This window comes from Dromiciops gliroides, chromosome 2, assembly GCF_019393635.1.
Source record: "Dromiciops gliroides isolate mDroGli1 chromosome 2, mDroGli1.pri, whole genome shotgun sequence".
NCBI lineage: Eukaryota > Metazoa > Chordata > Mammalia > Microbiotheria > Microbiotheriidae > Dromiciops > Dromiciops gliroides.
Window position 1 is genome coordinate 113519126 of NC_057862.1, and position 19437 is coordinate 113538562.

General features: G+C 40.5%; 1 protein-coding gene across 1 annotated transcript in view; it reads right to left on the bottom strand.

Annotated features, from left to right (window-relative positions):
- FSD2 (fibronectin type III and SPRY domain containing 2) overlaps window positions 1–19437 on the bottom strand; it is a 74951-nt gene that overhangs the window by 33591 nt on the left and 21923 nt on the right. Inside the window, exons 5-7 of the mRNA XM_043980144.1 lie at window positions 11669–11691; window positions 5929–6050; window positions 1762–1917 (exon numbers count right to left, since the gene is read on the bottom strand). Coding sequence (XP_043836079.1) covers window positions 1762–1917; window positions 5929–6050; window positions 11669–11691 — 301 coding nt within the window. The remainder of the gene's footprint in view (window positions 1–1761; window positions 1918–5928; window positions 6051–11668; window positions 11692–19437) is intronic.

Sequence of the window (19437 nt, forward strand, 5' to 3'; positions counted from 1 at the left end):
TACCTAAGGGTAGGCGAAATGGTTCATCTCCATTTGTATCCTCAAGATCAAAGGTTCTTAACTTATTTTGTGTCACACACCTTTTTGGCAGTCTAGTAGAACCATGGATCTCTTCTCAAAATAATGTTTTTAACTGTGTAAAATATGTAGGATTACAAAGAAAGTGGATTTTAATGGAGGCAGAAAGTCCCGAGTTCAAATCCATCCTCAGACACTTGCCAGCTGTGTAACCCTGGGCAAGTCACTTAACCCTGTCTGCCTCAGTTTCCCTCATCTGTAAAATGAGCTGGATGAGGAAATGGCAAACCACTCCAGTATCTTTACCAAGAAAACCTTGAACAGGGTCACTAAGAGTCAGACATGACTGAAAATTACTAAACAACAACAGCAGCAATAATAATTTAAAATTCTGTATTTTGACCTGTGGCATTTTATTTCTTTATTGGATTGTGTACTAGGACATCAGCAGCTGAGAGAGTAGGGGTTAGGATTGCTTGCTTTGAAAAATTCGTTTTTAAAGTTTGAATGACTTCTTGGGGATGGAAGGTGGTTACTGTCTACTCTAAGCAATGTCTAAGTGCTTCCACAGCTTTTGAGAATAGGGTAATTCCAAGACAATAATGATAATAGCATTTATGTGGTGCTTTACAAATATGATCTCATTTGATCCTCACAATGATCTTGGGATGTAGGTGCTAAGATTTGCATTTTACAGATGAGAAAACTGTAGCTAAGAAAGGTCAAGTGACTTGTCTAGGCTCACACAGCTTGTGTGTATGTGAGGCAGGATTCAATCTAAGGTCTTCCATGTCCTCTGCCACCCAGTAACCTGATCAGTCTCCCTTAGACCAAGAGGACTCTGTTTTGTTTTCAGCTCATCTATGCTGTTTAGTCTCTGAATGGGACACCTGAAGCTAAGAAATCTTCAAACAATAACTTTTTCTCTATTCTAGCCCCACTCTTGATAAACCCCATTCCCAACCATGAGCTAGGTGAAATAACATCTCCTCCTCCTCCAGTCTTGCTGAGGATGAACATTTATTCATTTAATCATCTATCCATTTATCCAAAAATCATTTATCAAGAACTTGCTATTCATTTAGCAAGTATATAATAATAATAATAATAATAGCATTTCTATTGTGCTTCAAGGTTTGCAAAGCACTTTACAAATATCATCTCATTTGATCTTCACAACAACTCTGGGAGGTAGGTGCTATTATTAACCCCATTTTATAGATAAGAAAACTGAGGTAGACAGGTTAAGTGACTTGCTCAGAATTTCACCACTAGGAAGAGTCTGAGGCAGGATTTGAATTCAAGTCTTTCTGTCTCCACCTGCTTCAACTAGCTGCCTCTGTACCACCTGACTTCCTTTATTTATTAAATCTAAATAAAAAGCATTTATTAAATGCCTACCATATACCAAACACTATATTAGGCACATTGGATACAAAGACAAAAAAATGAAATGATCCATGTCCTTGAGGAGATTATATCCTATTAGAGTGAAACAAGTACAAAGATTAAGTAAATATAAAATAAAGTAATTTCAGGGAAATACAGGGGCAGAGTAGGATCACAGGTCTGCAGCTGCATGTCACCTCATCAGTCACAGAGCACCTGTTCCATTTCCTCCACCCCAGTCCCATACCCTTCAATCCCTCCTATACATGACCTCTAGACTTATCTTGGTAACTATAACTCTGAACATTTTGTCTAGTCAGCTCTATAAAAATGCAGCTCATGAAACCACCATACCTTTTTGCTCCTCCCTCGGTGCACCATCACTGACAGGTTTATAAAACAGCTGGTAGCTTTCTACAGTGTCGTCAGAGAATAGACTCCAACACACCTTGACTGACGTCCCAGTAGCTGAGTTAGGTGTTTGTGTATTTATCACTGGAGCACAAGGAGCTATATATAGTGAAAGAAGGAAAAAGTAAGCTCAAGACAAAGGAGTTGGAGAGAGATTTATTTCAAGTGATGAATTCATGGAAGCTCATCATCTTCTAGTCAACCCATAATGGCCTTTCACCATTCTATTTTTATTTCTTCCTAAATAATCAAGAGCAATCATCCAGAATTAGAGCTTCTCTTTCCCTGAACAGTCCTGGAGAAAGGTTAATAAATTCTTATTCTCCAACTCTCCTTTTTCAGGACTCCATGGAGAATGCCTCCAATCCTTCTTTTCCTGCTTGGTATATTTCCCATTGTGAATTTGGGTGGCATGAATCAGTTCCCCCAAACTTTATCACCAATGAATACAGAGATAAAATAGTTTCTATGAGAGAGTTAGGTCTTCTTCTCCAGGTATTCCCATCAAGAGATAAGAAGTGCCACACTTTTGATAGTTAGCTTGAATGGTGGCCACTTTTTCATTGGTGGTCAACATCCCTAGCAATCTAAGCAACTCAGATGAATTCCTTCCACAGCATTCCTTTCCCCCAACTATAGATAGATACAGACTGAATTCTTTGGGACTGGATTCTTTAGAAAGTAAGAGCTTATGCAATATATTTCAGTTGTAGAAACAAACATCACAGTTGTTGTTGTGGTGGTGGTTGTTGTTGTTGAAACAAACTTCATGATTAATCTCTAATAAACTTTCTAAGAATATGGGGAAAATTGGAAATCAGATCACCAGCATCAAAGAAATCCCTGATGCTGCAAGATATAGTTCAAGGCTAATGCCTAAAGTAGTGGCAATAGCTAGAGAGAAGTCATTCTGACTCTGCTGCCCAAATAGCTGCTCTTCCCCTGCCCTATACCATACCCTTGCCACCTTTCCAACTCTCTACCTCTCCATCCTGAGGGTATTGTGTAATGGATACAGCTTTAGCCAAGAAGTTTTGATTATTTACTCTATGCAACCTTGTGTGAATCTATTTATTTCCATCCAACCTTTGTGTTTCTTTACTTCCTGTTAGGTGCCTACATTCCTTGTTGCTCCATTGTCAGCTGTTATGAATTGGAGCTATTGATACTCTCAACCTAGAAAGATGAGAGCCAGAGAGAGCCTACCTGATCAGCATCCCACCAAGGGATGTCTACCTCATCAGGAATGATAGAATCTCAGAGCCAGGGCAAAAGCCCAGGGCAGTGAGACAGGAGTAAGAGAGAAGTAATCATGATGTAGCTTGTGAGCTGATGAGGAATGGGATGCATCATTCAGGAAGACTGCCTATGTATTGGGGGAGAGAGAGAAAACTTGGAGACCCTTTGGTTTGAGTGTAAACCTTAAAGTAGAGAAAATGAGCCTATATTCAGGGAAGAAGTTAGACATGAGAACACAGGGAAAGAACAATTGATTGGCTACCTGTGGAAGGTGGGGTACAACCCCACCTGTGGATTGACTCCTAAAATGTTATGTTGTGAGGGGTAAGGGAGACAAGCAGTGTGAAGAGGTGAGATCCATGCTATCCTTTTTTGTTGTTGTTTTTGTTTTTTGCAGGGCAATGAGGATTAAGTGACTTGCTCAGGGTCACACAGCTAGTAAGTGTCAAGTGTTTGAGGCCAGATTTGAACTGAGGTCCTCCTGAATCCAGGGCCAGTGCTTTATCCACTTCACCACCTAGCTGCCCCGATGCTATCCCTTTATAGGTTTGGGTTTACAAAGCTGGATCACATGAGGCTATTTATTTCTTTTCAAATAGTGTGCCTAGTTCTTGAATAGCTCCCAGTAGGTGTGTGGCAATGGCTGGCTTTTATGCTTATGGCCTAATAGGTTTCCATTCTACTATGCTTTTTTTCTATTAAAGAATTAACAGTACAAAAATGTAGTTATTAGCTAATCACTAATTTGGACTCAGCATAACATGTTTAAAAGACTCCTGTGGTTTAGAGCAAGATTTAAAAAAACAAGTGTTGAGTTACAATTTATGATCTTTCTCATTAACCTTTAACCATGATGAATTACTGCTTAATCTTCCAATGGTCTTCCTTCTTCCTCAAGCAGAAAACAACCTTTAAACTCATCCTGATCCTTTTCTTCACCTGGAAGGTACTTGTAGAACATCTGTACAGCTCTCTGAACTTCAGGATTTTAGGGTGTTTCAAAGTTTTATAAAAAAAAAAAGTCCTTGGGGGCATCTTCTCTAGGTCTTTGAGCACTCTCTAGTAGACTAGGCCTTTAGATTGAGGTAGACCTGAGAGAAAGGCATTGAATTACTTTCTAGTATACTCCATGGGCTGCCCTGGTGCTCCCTGCTTCCTCTGACTCCTGTATCTTCTTTGAAAAGATGCCAAGATCAGAAAGAGAGAAAGATTATATTGCACTATGCTGCAGGTCTCTATAAAATTCCAAGATGGTCTTTTTTCCATTCAGAAATGTAACTCTAACTGCTTTATTAATTATTTCCTCCATCCTTCCTTTTATTTGTTCTATGTTTCCATGGAGTTGATCTCCCTACAGCAGGCTTCCAGAAACCTGTCCCTTTCTCCTGAATGAATGAATGAATGAATGAATGAATGAATGAATGAATGAATGAAAAATAACATGAGATCACTCAATCTTAAAGGGACCCTTTTTCAGACAAATTGTTTAAAACACACCTGAAGAGAATAAAACAAACATTTTAAACAAAAAGGTTTATTTCTATAGTTTATCAGTATATAACAGGAATAAGAGCCTAATGCTGAGCTGCTGGCCCCCAGGATCTATCTTTGCTGCTGTTATTGATAATGTTTGGAAGAGAACTCTGATTTCTTGATCTTAATCTGAAACCACGATCTCACCTCTAAATTTGTAATCAAGTAATTTGGTACATCTTTGGTTAAGGATTTCAGGTCTTGAAGGGGAGGCACAGGTTTTGGTTTGGTTTTTTGTTTGTTTTGGGTTTTTTTGTGCGGCAGTGGGGGTTAAGTGACTTGCCCAGGGTCACACAGCTAGTAACTGTCAAGTGTCCAAGGTCAGACCTGAACCCAGGTCCTCCTGAATCCAGGGCCAGCGTTCTATCCACTGTGCCACCTAGCTGCCCTGGTTTGGTTTGGTTTTTAACTAAAATGGAAAGAAGGGAGAAGGTTAAGGGAATAAAGTTCAATTTGCAAGATTTCTGAGATCCTAAATTTGGACTGTTACAGTAAGCCCTCATCACTTTAAGGTTTTGAAGAGAGCTTTCCCCAAATATTTTGAAGAGATATGAATCATTTTGTAAGCCTTAAAGCATATACACAAATGAGTCATTGTTATAACTATTATCATTACACAGCATCAGACTTTGGTTTCTTAGAGGAATCCAGATAAAAGAGCATTTCCTGGTGCTGAAGGCCAATGGTTCATTTCCTTTTCATGGAATGCTGCTAAGCCTGGGGTTGTAACCTAAAGGGAATTTTTTTAAATGTGTGGTTTATGTTAATTAGTCCCATATTTTATAGCTACAACATAGCTGTCCACAGGATTATATGGTAGACAATTCTTCTAATCAGAGGAAAGGGAACTGGGTCAACTTTTCCTGAAATCATCTTGCAAATAAGTACAAAGCTTTTACTGACCCTTACAACTTGTTTGGCCAGCCCTCTTCCCTAGGGGAATTACAAGTACTACACTGAAAGAAATAAAAGCAGCAATGGAACAAACTAGGTGAATTGGTAGCTATTTACAGGGCTGGAGCAGCTGTGAACTCAAAATGACATCTTAATCCTGACTGGTGACAAATCTAAGGCCTTAAAATCTTCCCAGGGGATAGTTACCATGGGCACCTTTACCTACCAATATGTAATTCCCTGAATTCTATCCCTTAAGAGCTTCTGGAGGTAAAGATAAAAAACATGAAGACTAGAAGGAAAATGGATTTCTAAAATATGACTTTAAATCTTCCTTTTAGGAAATAAGTAGAGGAACATTAGCTTGTCACAATAAACATTTCCCAAGTATCAAGTATTCAAACTTGAAATTGACTCTAAGCATGTCCATTTATTGAAAACTACCTGGAATGGCATTAATAGAATCCATCAGCTGCTCAATGTCAGAGAAATCGATGGTTTGGTCTTCAAAATCAGGATGTGCCGAAAGCTCTACATCTGTTTTGGTTTTCAGGAATTCTCCGAGTCTGCACATTTAAAAGACCATGTTAACAATGCATAGAATGGTGCCATTGGGATATTGCTTACACTGTTCAGTCACTGCTAATGAACAGAGGGGGAGTTTTTTATCCTGTTTTCAATGCAGAAAGTGCATTTTTATTTCTTAGCATTAAGTTCCTGTTTGTTGCATAGAAAATGTGAATAGAAATTCTGGAACTCTGCCTAACTTTGATCATCTGTTTTAAGTATGCTCAGGGCTGGAATCAGGGGTAAGCAACTCCTGCGTGGAAGCCATGGTCAATGCGCCAGAAAGGACTCTTTAGAAATTCATGTATTGTAAGGTCAGAGAATGCTGCTCTCCATGGTTCTTAGGTGTTTGTTATGATGTCAAGTCACAGGAATTACAGTAAAGGCTCAAAGCCTCTGTTGGTCAGCAACCCATAAATGGTGGTGGTGAGGGGAGCAGCTGGGTGAGAATTGGGGTGTAGCTACAGTTTTCGAACCTTACATTGGCATATAAGTATTTTGTCGTAACTCTAGGTAAATGACTTATAAAAGCAACAATAATTCATGCCAATAGAGTACTTTGAGGTCTACAAAGCAAAGACATAAGGGGGTGCATTAGAAGCCATCTCCAACCAAGGTGAGATAGAGGGAGAGGGGAAAGCAGAGAAGAGCCATGCACTGCCAGGTTAGAGATTCAAGAGGCATGCAGGACTATTTGACTACTCATTTTAGAGGTTCTGAAATGGGGCTGGCTCCTGGGCTTCCAGCCCTTCAGCACAATTGAGAATTCTCAAAGACTATTTCACCTGTGTATGTGTCTTTCAGGGCCTTCCACATCCCTCCTATGGCTGTTTAGAGGTCCTGTAGGAAGGGGTCTCTGCCCAAGTCCCTTCACAGATGCCCCCCCCACTCCATGTTCTTCTTCCCTCCAAGTTATTCTTATTGCTCTTTCCCAGAAATAATGAGGAAGGCATGACTGTGGGACCCCTGATCACTGTTTTAACTTGACATACATTGTGGGACTATGAGTTTTAGGGGCCTAGAATCACACAGTACTGCTACATGTGCTGGAGATTCTATCCAACATCAAGTTATATCAAGTTATATATTGCACAACCAGAAACCCTACAAATACTCTCTTTTTTTTCTTTTTCTTTTCTTTCTTTCTTTCTTTTTTTTTTTGCAGGGCAATGAAAGTTACGTGACTTGCCCAGGGTCACACAGCTAGTAAGTGTCAAGTGTCTGAGGCCAGATTTGAACTTAGGTACTCCTGACTCCAGGGCCAGTGCTTTATCCACTGTGCCACCTAGCTGCCCCCCACAAATAAAGATTCTCAAGACCCTCATAGCTTAAGCAGGGTGGCCAAAAGACTTCAATTCTATTCATCATTTCATTATTCCCTAATAATGTGATACTAGTTAAATTATTGAACCCTCAGTTTCTTCTACTATAAAACTGGAATAATACCCCATCTACCTCACTGAGATGTTATGAGGATCAAATGAGATAATGTAGGGGGAATGGTTTTTAGAATTGAAAAATCATCATTTTCTTCATCAGAATAGACATGTAAGAAAGGATCCTCTTCAATGACTGTCCAAGAGTGCAGAATCATTTGTCATAATTCTGACAACAAAACTAGGATCAATAGGTGGAAGGTATAGAGAATCAAGTTTGGAGCAGATTTCTGGATAGGAAGAATATTCTTACAATAGAATCAAGCAATAATGGAATGAGCTGTCTTAGGAAGTGGTAAACTATCCATTGCTAAAAGTATCCACACAGTAGCTGAAGGCTCATCTATCAGGGGCATAGAACAGATGCCTACATTATTTGGAAGGTTGAACTAGATGACCCTAAAGATCACTTCCAACTCTAAGAGTATGTGATTCTATAACTCCTAGCAGACAATTTATGGCAAAAGCTGTTTTGGAGTCTGAGAGAGGGAGCCCAACACATAGCCTAGACTGACTATTAATTTTTAAATGATATAGATAGATACTTCTCTTTCTTTTTCCCACCTACTTTGGGCTTATGGAACAATTCCTAATTAGATAGTTGGGGCAAGGAGGATAAGGCAAAACTCAAAACATAAAATCATAGGTTTAGAGCTGGAAGAAACCTCTTAGACCATCTAGCTCAATCATTTCATTTTATATATATGTAAACTAAGGCCCAGAGAGAAGTGAATTGCCCAAGGTTACACTGGTAATAAGTAGCAAATCCAGAATTCGAATCAAAGTCCTCTGACTCTTCTCCCATTCCAACAGTTTTCACCACCTGACCAACTATTTGGATTTCATTGTAGTAGTTGTAGTGGTGGTGGTAGTAGTAATAGTAGTAATCATAGAATTTTGGAGCCAGAAGGCTCACCAAGTCCAACCCCTTTTTTTTCCAGATAAGGAAACTAAGGACAAGTGAATTACTCATGGTCTGATAGCTGGTTCATAGCAGGACTGGGATAATCCTAAAATCAGAGTGTTAGAACTAAAGGAACCTTATATCATCTAGTCTATTCTTTCATTCTACAAGAAAAGAAATCAGGCCATGTAAGTAAAATGTAATTTAGTTTAGGTTTTATTTCTTACAGAGAAATATAAAAATGCAGAATACAAAATATTCTTCAATTCTATATTATGTCTAGTCATGGAGAGAATTGGAGGGGGATAATGAAAAAGAAAGAAGCAGAAAGAGTAACAGAGAGACTGTAGAGTTATGGCTTGAGTGCTGTCCATGGTCCCCCTCAGGCTTTAGCGAGTGGCTGTAGAATGCATACTAGAGCTGGGTAGCATTCCTTCCCTCTCATCTCATCCTCCCTTCCTGGTAACTACTAGGAAGCATCTCAGGCATTGTACCAGGTATCACGACAGCCTTCTAGTGAGTCCTGGAGAGACACTGTAAGAATCCAATGAGGACAAGCCTAGTGGGTTGTATATGCATCAAAAACAAATTTGCAGTAGTTTTCTCAGTGTTGCTATGGCAGATATTATGAGTAGAATAGCACGTGTAAGAAATCTCAGACCTAGTATATCTGGTGGTTGGTCCTTTTTCTATCCTCCTTCGTCCTGTTTGTTTGTTTGTTTGTTTTTTGCAAAGGTCTATATTTCAGGTGTTTGGTGAGGGGTGGGTCTCCTTTGGATAGCTGCTTGACTATCTCTCAGGGAAAGGCTGAGGAGAGCCAGTAGCATCTTCTGAGCAGAATTGCCTCTAAACAAAGTAGGGCCTTAAATACTGGTTAGTCCTGGGGTAGCTAATCCCCAGGACTGGGACGGGCAGGAATGGAGAAGGGGGTAGAATGTGTGTGTGTGTGTGTGTGTGTGTGTGTGTGTGTGTGTGTGTGTGTATAAAATTGGTATCTAGAAATAGAGCAAACAACCTTGTGGGGAAACAGATTGCAACACATACAGAAGGGATAAAAAGAGGTAGAAAGAGAAATAGAGACACAGGTACATGGAAATGTGTGTGCATGTGCACACACACACACACACACACACACACAAACTGAAACAGTCTAGTTCCAAAACCAACAAACCAACCAAGATATAGACTTACAGGGGCAGAGTTTTTTCATTTTTGCTATTGTGAATCTCCTCGGCTTAGTGTACCTAGGATGGTATTTTGAAACTTTGCTTTACAAATATTGATGAACTAAATTTGAAACCAGGCTCTTTTTTCCTTTAAACTGGTTCACATTTACAAATTTAAAAAAATATATTGTTTTGATTTTTCTACGTTTCTCACAGAAAGGATTCAATTCAATTCAACAAGTATTTAGAAAGTGCCTCCTATGTGCAAGGCATTGTGCAAAATTCTAGAGATAGAAAGACAAATGAAACAGTTCCTATATTAATAGGAATATAAAATATAATGCTCAGAGCAAGAGAAACAATTCTCCTACTGTATTCTTTTCTTATCAGATTATATTCAACAAAACAATCATTTATTTGTACATGATACATGCCAGGCACTATGTGGGCTGGTGATTAGAGCTGTTCATAGGGACTGAACCTATGATTTCATTGATATAGGGAACCTCAAGGAGGAAACTCACTCTCCTAGTGCAGACTGGTGCCTTCTCCATAACTCAATAGTCTGAGAGAGTTGCCTACTGCCTTGAAAGATAAATGACTTTCCCAGGATCACATAGTCCATCCTGTGTTAGAGGCAGTAGTTGGATCCAGGATTTTCTAACTTTGAGGCCAGTTCTCCATCTACTATGTCATCCCATCTCTCAGGTTCGAGAGATATAGAGCAAAATCCAAGGTAGTTCCTGGCTTCAAGGTACTTACATTCTACTATAGGGAGAGGGGTGGGAGTATTAGAGCATAACATGTGTACAACTAAGACTCAAAGTTTATTTAAGAAGGGAGAGAACATTAGATAACTTGAGGTGATCAGGGAAGGCTTCCTAGGATGGTTCCCAAGTTCCACAAACTTTTCTCTCTTATAGTACATATAGATATACTGCATATAGATGTAGATGTAGATATAGATATATGTGTGCGTAATACATATTTCTTAAAACATGCAAAACTATTTCCAAACCCTTTAGATATTAACTTTCTAGTCTTTAAAAGCATACCTCCAAGGAGTTGGCTGTATTTAAACTCAGTTATGTTTATTTATTTAGATTATCCATCAATAAGCATTGTTAAGCATCTACTATGTGCCAGGCACTGTGCTAAGTATTGGGAATACAAAGAAAGGTAAAAGAAGTCCCTGCCCTCGAGAAGTTTACCTAATGGGGGAAACAAACATGAAAATAACTACATATAGATGATAGACTTGAGGTAATCTCTCTGATGGGAAGGCACTGGGAGGCCTCTTGCAAAAGGTGGGATTTGAGCCAAGTTGAGCTGAATCTTAAGGAAACTAGGGACTCTTAAGAGATGGGGATGAAGAAGGAAAGCAATTTAGGCAGAGACAGCAATGGGTGCAAAAGTACAGAGATGAGAGATGGAGTGTTGTAAATGTATGAGGGACAAGTAGGCAAGTGTGACTGCCTATAAAAGGGCCCGGGAGGGGGATGGGAGAAGGTGGGGGTAAAGGGCCAGGTCAGAAAGAGCTTTAAATGCCAGAGGACTTTATATTGTTCCTGGAGGTAACAGGGAGACATTGGAGTTTATTATATGTTGTGATGCAATCGAAACTAGCCTTTAGGAAAATCACTTTGGCAGTTGGGTGGGGGGTGTGTTGGAGTGAGAGGGACTCCAAAAAGGGACACCAATTAGAAGGCTATGCAGTAGTCCAAGTGAGAGGTGATGACGGCCTGAATGAGGGTGGTAGTTATGGGTGGAAAAAATCTAGAATGATAGGAAAGGTTAGGAATTGGAAGGCCTAGGTTCTACTCCTATCTCTGCTACGGAATATCTTGAGTAACTAATTACCTACACCATCTCTCTGGACCTCAGTTTCTTCATCTGCAAAATGAGGGGATAAGACTGGTCTCTAAGATCCCTCCTGGCTACAAAATATTATTATTCTAAAGTCATTTATGTTTCCATCTAAAGCATTCAGCCCCTAGAAGATAATCCTGGCAACCCAGCTAATTGGAGTTGAATGTGCTTGGACATATAGCAGGGTGGGGGGGAAGGGAGAAGAAAAGAAAATTCAATATATGCCAAAATACAAATATTACCTGTCAGCCATAGTTACTGCATCCTAGATAGAGAGGAAAAGAGTGGAGAGGATTTAAATGAAAATAGTGAATATTTCATATCAGTAGAAATTCAGTATGTAAATAAAGCAAAAAAAAAAAGGAACTACACAATGTCAGATTTAATTTAATCAGATTTTATTCCAGTCGAGGGAATCTTGGCCCAAATCAACTGATGCCAAGACTAAGTAGAAAGCTAGGGTTGAAGCACCATTTTTACCTTACTTTTGGTTTGATGCAAGAAGCCTCCTATATCTTATTGAGAGATAAAGAAAATAGACTCTAAACTACTTTCCCTTCTCCTAGAGAGAGATTATTTCTAGACCCTTCTTGCTCCTCTCTGCATCTACCAATCTCATCTTGGTTTCTAGGGATATGCTGTTGAGTAAATCCTTTTTTGCAAATATTTGTTGGGTGCCTCATGTACAAGGGCCCTTGGGGGGAAATCAGAGCTTTAACTAGGCTGGGATGACTTGGTCTCCATCCAAAGGCACTGAAATGAGAGGATGCTGACATTTACACTCTTTTAGCAGCATAAAAACATAGGGAAGTAGGACTGGGTTTGTGATTTTAGTGATATAGGGAACTCTTAGGTGAGGAAGTTTCTACCAAGGAGTGTCAGCCCATTCTTTGCTATTTATAGTCTTAGAGAATTGCTTAGAGCCTAAGGGGTTGAGTGATTTGCTAATCACTCAATGTCTAATGTCTAATGTGAGAGGTAGGTTTTTCTGAGTTAGAGGCTCTTTTTCTACCCCCTACACCAAGAAGCCTCTCTGTGCCTAACAATAATACTAATTAATAGGGGGTTTGGGGGGGGGGGGTTCTTTAATTTTTTTCTTTGTTTTTTTTTCTTTGGGTTTTTTGTTTTGTTCTTTCATTTTTCATTGGGGAGGGGAGAAAATGCATATTTTTACTGATTGAAAAAATACAATTTAATTTTTAAAAATTTTGAAGATTATTTATTAAACATAGGAAGCTTTCAAGTGATTCCTTCTTCCTAGTGGCCATAACCCTAGCAAGTTCCCCCCTAACCCAAACCCACCCAGTGCCTCCTCCCAGTGTCTCAAGGGTCTTTGTCTCCTTGTGGTCTTTTGTTTCAGTCTTTTCTCAACTGAATTTGTCCTTAAAAGTTGATTTGAGGGCTGTCTTTCATGTTGCTTCTCCAAACATGTACTTTGAAACTTGCCCCACATTTCAAAATGGAATCAAAATACATCTCTTCAGGAGAAAGAAATATTCAATTAAACTCATTAATGAGTGTCCACTATGGGCAAGGTACTTTGATGAACAAAATACTTTCCCTGTCCCCCCAAAACCAAAGCTGCCAGAAGTAGATTAAACTTATTTGAGGAGGGGGCAGCTAGGTGGCACAGTAGATAGAGCACCGGCCCTGGAGTCAGGAGTACCTGAGTTCAAATCTGGCCTAAGACACTTGACACTTACCAGCTGTGTGACTCTGGGCAAGTCACTTAACCCCAAATGCCTCACTAAAAAAACCAAAAAACAAAAAGCAAAAAAAAACTTATTTGAGGACACAGGCAGCTATACATTACTCTAGCAAGTGATAGCTCAGTTTAGGCAAAGCTAAATTTAAGCAGTTTGTGTTTTCTAATTTGAGCCTAGGAAAATGAAAAATGGGCTGTCAATGCACTCCCTTCAGGTGCTATGAAAACTGCAAACCATTTGTAACAACAGGCTATAATTTGGTGACTAATTATATTAATAGCAAAGTTTTGAAGAAATTGAAGTAACTTGCAAGTAAATTGGAGGGTTTAGGTAGAATGAGCAACAACAACAAAAATAAATGGCCTACCATCTCTATCTGGTATATAGCTGATATATGCTTGAAATATCATTTGGGGTTTCATGTAGGACTAAGGATTTCGAGCTGAAAAGCACATGGGAGTCCATCAAATCCTACCACCTCATTTTACAGATAATGAAACTGAGACACAAAGGAGATAAAGTGACATATCCAGGGTCACACAATTAGTAAGTTTTTAAGGTAGAAACGGAACCTGGTTCTTCCTGACGCCACATCCAGCACTCTATCTACGATGCCATCCTGCCTCTCAGAAATATAGTTTCATTGGTGATGTTAAGTAAGGATTCTAAGGTACATTAACTGCATTTTGCCCTATTGAAAACTTGAATAAAGGATTTGTCTTTTATCTATACTCATCTCTAGGTGGTCCAATTTTCATTTCAAAGCTTATCAGAAGCCTGAATATCAGGGTATATCATATCTACTAGTCTACTTTTTAGGCTCTTGATTTAATAGGGCATTTGGCTACTGTTTACAATGACAGACACAGTTCACCCTATAACCAAAAAAAAACACCAAAAAACAAAAAACAAAACACCCTTATCGAAGAACCCAGATGAGTGCAGGAGAAAACATAATTGCAGCAAAGTCACATTCCTTGAAAGAAAATAACCCACCTAGGACAAATTGGAGAAGCTTCCTGAAATCTGGAAGCACTTAAAACATTAAGCTTCTCTTTCTCTTGGAATGGGGCATTAGGGAGTATTTTTAGTTTATGTGTTAATTTTTTTGTTTTTTTTTTCTTCTTTTAGTAGAAGGCTTAACACCATGAAATGAGTGGAGTGTTCAAAGCCGGTCCCTGCTCTGCAATGAAAAGAATTGTCTGCCCCAGCTACTTTGGAGATTACTGCAATTATACTTCTCAGGTTGTATCAGCTGCTAAAAACAATTTGGGCTGTTCACATCTGCTGCTTTATACCCAGGGAGGGCTGCAAAGGGGAATGACTGCGGTGCTGGCTGAGCTAAACCAAGGAGAACATAGGGACTGGTCTTGAGAGAAGAAAGGAAAGGGAAGAGGAATGATGTCAAATGGTGAGAACACTAGAAGGACCCCAAGGTGGCTTGACACAATGATAGGAGGAGGATGTTGGTGTGTGAACTTTCCCCCTCCCTGCCCAAATCCGGAGCCACTGCTGTGCTGTTCAGAAAAGCACCCACGCACGGGGTCCTGAGGCAGCTTGGATTAAGAGGACCAAATGCTGTGTTTGAAAATACCTATTATTTCCCCCAAAGGGACACCTGCCAAAGAAAATGGTACCTTTGGATGGGGAAGGCTAATGGGATCATTAATCGGTCACTAGGGGGTTTCCTTATGTATGTTTCAGGATGTTCCTGAACATTCTACTATTTAGTTGAACTGTTGGGAAATATGAGCAAGAGAACTAAACAGAATGCCTTGATGTGACCCCATCCTCAGGCGAAAAATAAATCCTCAGCCACGGGTAATAGGTGATATCATTACAAAGTGGAAAAAAGTTTCCTGGGTAGTAAGGCTTTATTTCTCAATTAGAGGTTTACTAACCTATAAATATGCACTCCAGAGTCTTCAAAGCTGTATTACCCATCATCAACTGGGGGTTCTCCTTGTCACTAGGAAGAATCCACAACTATGAACCTTGGGAGCTACTTGACTAGATAGATCATACTGCTTTCTCAGCTCCTAACTGAAAAAATAGCCTTCTTCCTTTGTGACATAGTGGATTGAGCATCTCCCAAGGATGTGGAAGTTAGAAAGACCTTGGTTCAGATCCCACGCCCAGACACTCACTCAACCATCTTTGTGACCCTGGGCAATGTCTCAGCTTCAGTTTCCTCTTATGTTAAATGGGGACAACAACATCCATAGCACTTGACTGGGCAGCTGTGAAGATGAAATGGAATAATATATATCTCTCTATACAAAACATTTTGCAAACTTTAAAGTGTTGTGTAAATGTCAATTGTTGATGTTTATTATAATAATAATTATTATGCTTAGTTCTTTGAGGCTTCTGTGACCCAGGTCATTGGTTTGTGTATATATGTGTGTGTGTATATATGTATATATGTGTTGTAAGGAATTAATTGTTATTTGAGGGTTTTATGCCTCGGCATACACTGGCCTGGGGCTCCGCAAACCGCACGGTGCTCCACCCACTGGTTGTAGCCATTGCCAGGGCTCTGGCACTTCACGTCATCACCACTCCCGGACCCTACATGGGCCTGGCAAAATTATAATGATTGGAAGCCTAGTGAGGGCAGTCATGTGACCGTCAGAGCGGCCATCCCATTGGCTGGGGCTGTGTGGGGTGTTTCTAGGTTTGGGGGAGGAGAATTGGGCATTCTAGGTGGAAGCTCGAAAGCGACAGGCGTTCTGCTGCGTTTTTTCAGCTGGTTCCTGGGTGGTGGTATTTTTTCAGGTATTATAATTTCCCTTTCCCAATTTTATTTCCTTTCCCTTGATCCTACTGATCCTGTTTGTGTTTTGGTTTTTTAAGTTCGTTCTTGTTAAAATAAATCTTGTTCTCTTTTGAGGGAGGCTGCCGGTCTCCTTCCTTGCCCCAATATTGCGGCGAGCCGCATAGCTAGAACTTCCCAATTAAAAATTGGTCCCCACAGTGTGTATATATGTATATATACACACATACATACACATACACACACACACACATATATATATATATATATATATACAAATGTGTGTATGTATATATATATATATAGAGAGAGAGAGAGAAAGAGAATCTCAGAGTAACAAGACATATAAAATCAGTGATCAGAAAAGGAATGCAGTCTTACAGAGGAAGTTCAGTATAGTGCAAAGAATACTGGACAGGGTCTCAGAGGCCTGGCTCCACTACTCCGTGAGATTCTAGACAGCCTATTCCCTGTCTCTGAAGCGAGCCTATAAAATGATGTCTAGGCCTACATGGATCACTTATGTGGTAGTCCTCTTCATTTTATATCTTCTGTTTTTATTTGAGTTATCTAACTTACTTTCAATTTGACTGTCCCATAATTTGTTCCTGTGCCTAGGGGATGGTGAGTAAACAAGATGGCACAGAAATAGTGTCTATTCGAATCAGTCACCACACTTCAGATTCTAGTGAGTCTAGGGAAGGCCTGAGCATTTATTCCTAGGTTCTCAGTCTTTTACGACTTTACTAACAGGCAGCTTCCTGTAGACTCCTGAAGTACGTGTGTACTCTTGAACTGGAGTCACTGGTGGTGTCTAACCTTCCCCCTGACCATGTCTGTGGCTTCTGGATCACCTGTCACAGACATGGCCTCTTTCTCCTTGAGCAGAAACAAAAGTATAAATGGATAACATGGTTGTGTCATCCCTGTGCTGTGTTTTATGATTTGTAAACTGTTTCTGCATCTACTTTCTTATCTATTTCTCTTAATACCCTTTGTGGGGTAGGTAGGCTAAGGGTGATTTCACTGATACCAGGAAATTCCTAGGTGAGAAACCTCCTTTTCCCAGTAAGTACAGGTGAGCATCTCCTCTGCAGCTTACAGTCACAGAGCAGGGGTTCTTACCCTGGGATAGGCAGACTGGTCCATGGGTAGATTTCGGGGGAGGGGGATATATCAACTTATTTGGGGAGGAATTACATCTTTATTGTAACCTCTAACTGAAATTCAGCATTTCCTTCCATTATGAATTTTTAAAAAATTATTCTGAGAATCACAGATTTCACCAGATTTCCAAAGGAGTCTCTCTGTCTCCATCTCTTTCATGCACATGTGCATACACGCATGGACACACATGGACATGCATGCACACACACACACACACACACAAGGCTAAGAGCTAAGAAGTGCCTTAGAGATTTCTAGAACACAGAGAAGTTAAGTGACTTGTCCAGGGTGACTTAGCCAGTATATGTCAGAGGTGAGGCTTGAACCCAGATCTATCCTGATTTCAAAAACAGATCACCATCTGCTATACCACGTTGTGAGGTAGGTAACTAGAAAAAAATATTATCTCTATTTTGCCAATGAGGCAGGTAAGGCAGGTTAAAAGTCACAGGGCCAGTTAAGTTGGAGGACTAGAACCCATGTTTCTTAACCCCTAAACCAGGCAGTATTGCTACCATACCACAAAGTCTCCTTGAATACCAAATGGCAAGAGAGGCTAGTGCCACCAGCATCCTGGATCCTAGGCAGTGTGCCAGCACCAAAGGGATAATTATGACGGCAGTTCTGGAAGAAGCTGAGAGATCTACACGAGAATGGGAATCAGCAGGAGAACCTGGCAACTGTTCAGTGGGGAGCCGGAAGAGGAGAGCAAACAACTGAAGAAAGCACTGAAGCACAGCTCTTAATAGGAGAGCGCGGCGGGGCAGAAACCATCATGGACTGGTGGGTAGCCTTAAGGAATCAGCCTACTGGGATGCAGTGGCCAGTGGTGGGATGGAGGCTGGATTTGAAGTCCAAGAACCTGGACTTGGATCTCCATTCTGCCTCTTCCTGCCCCCATGACATTAGGAAACTTATTGATCTTCTCTGTGCCTCAGTGTTCTCATACATAAAAAGAAAATGGCGGGGCTAGACTAAGATCACCAAGTTCCTTTTCAGCTCTAAAATATGATCCTTTGAACTCCTTTGGAGGCCTATGAACCCGAGACTGACTCAAATATGGGGGTTTCAGGACCTTTTCAGGGGCTCTATGAGGTCAAGACTATTTTCTTTTTTCTTTTTCTATTTTTTTGGTGAGGCAATTGGGGTTACGTGACTTGCCCAGGGTCACATGGCTAGGAAGTCTCAAGTGTCTAAGGCCAGATTTGAACTCAGGTCCTCCTGAATCCAGGGCCAGTGCTCTATCCACTGTGCCACCTAGCTGCCCCAAGACTATTTTCATAGTAACACTAAGATACTGTAATGGTAAATATTGGTAGATATCTACTCCACATATATCAAAGCTCTTTGGGGTCCTCAATAATTTTAAGAGTGTAAAGGAGTCCTAAGGCTAAGAAGTTTAACAACTAACAGCCACTGTTGCAAAGCAGATAACATTTATGACGTGTGTGCCAAGTTTGGGAAGGAATACATATTGTTCTTTTCAACCATACTCATCCCTGGCACCACAGTGTTAGACTGGAGTCAGCCAGGAGGTGAGATCAGCTGAGGAGTATTACACAGCCTCGTGGTTACTGGTCTAGGTCACCAAACGGACAAAGTAAGAATGTGGAAGGCAAGGTTAGGTCATTCATCCTGAAGCCAGGGCAAGGATGAAGAGGCCCAGCCCTGAATCTAAGGGTCTGAGGGAGCCTCAGGGAAACCTGTATCACTGTACCACAAAGTCCAGTCCTGAATGCGAAATGGCAAGACAGATGCAGCGACACCGATGTCTCCAGCGACAACCAGCACTAAAGGGATGCTGCAGTGGCAAAGAAGAAAACGGAATGCTCCAGAACCCCAGTCTATGGCTGTAGCAGCCAGTAGTTCTGAGAGCTGCTAGGGAGCTTCTGCTGCTTCTTAAGTTGTGACAGCTCAGGCCCGCCTGCTGGGCCCTCTCCTCTCTGGCCAATCCCTTGGGATTTAAATGGGCTGTCTACACCAGAGGTTTCAAACACTAGGGCCACAACACTTCCAAGCATCCAAGGCTTAAACTAGACTAGAACATCATTGAGAAATATTTAACAAAAGAAGTAAAAATACAACAAAACACCAATGACAATGTGTTTTCCTACATTAATATGCAGCCTGCACAGATCCTTCTCTATGGTTTGGTGGCCCCAAAATTCCATTAGAGTTTTTTTGTTTTTTGGTGAGGCAATTGGGGTTAAGTGACTTGCCCAGGGTCACACAGCTAGTAAGTGTTAAGTGTCTGAGGCCGGATTTGAACTCAGGTCCTTCTGAATGCAGGGCCAGTGCTCTATCCACTGTACCACCTAGCTGCCCTCCATTAGAGTTTGATACTATTTTTTTTTTTAAAATA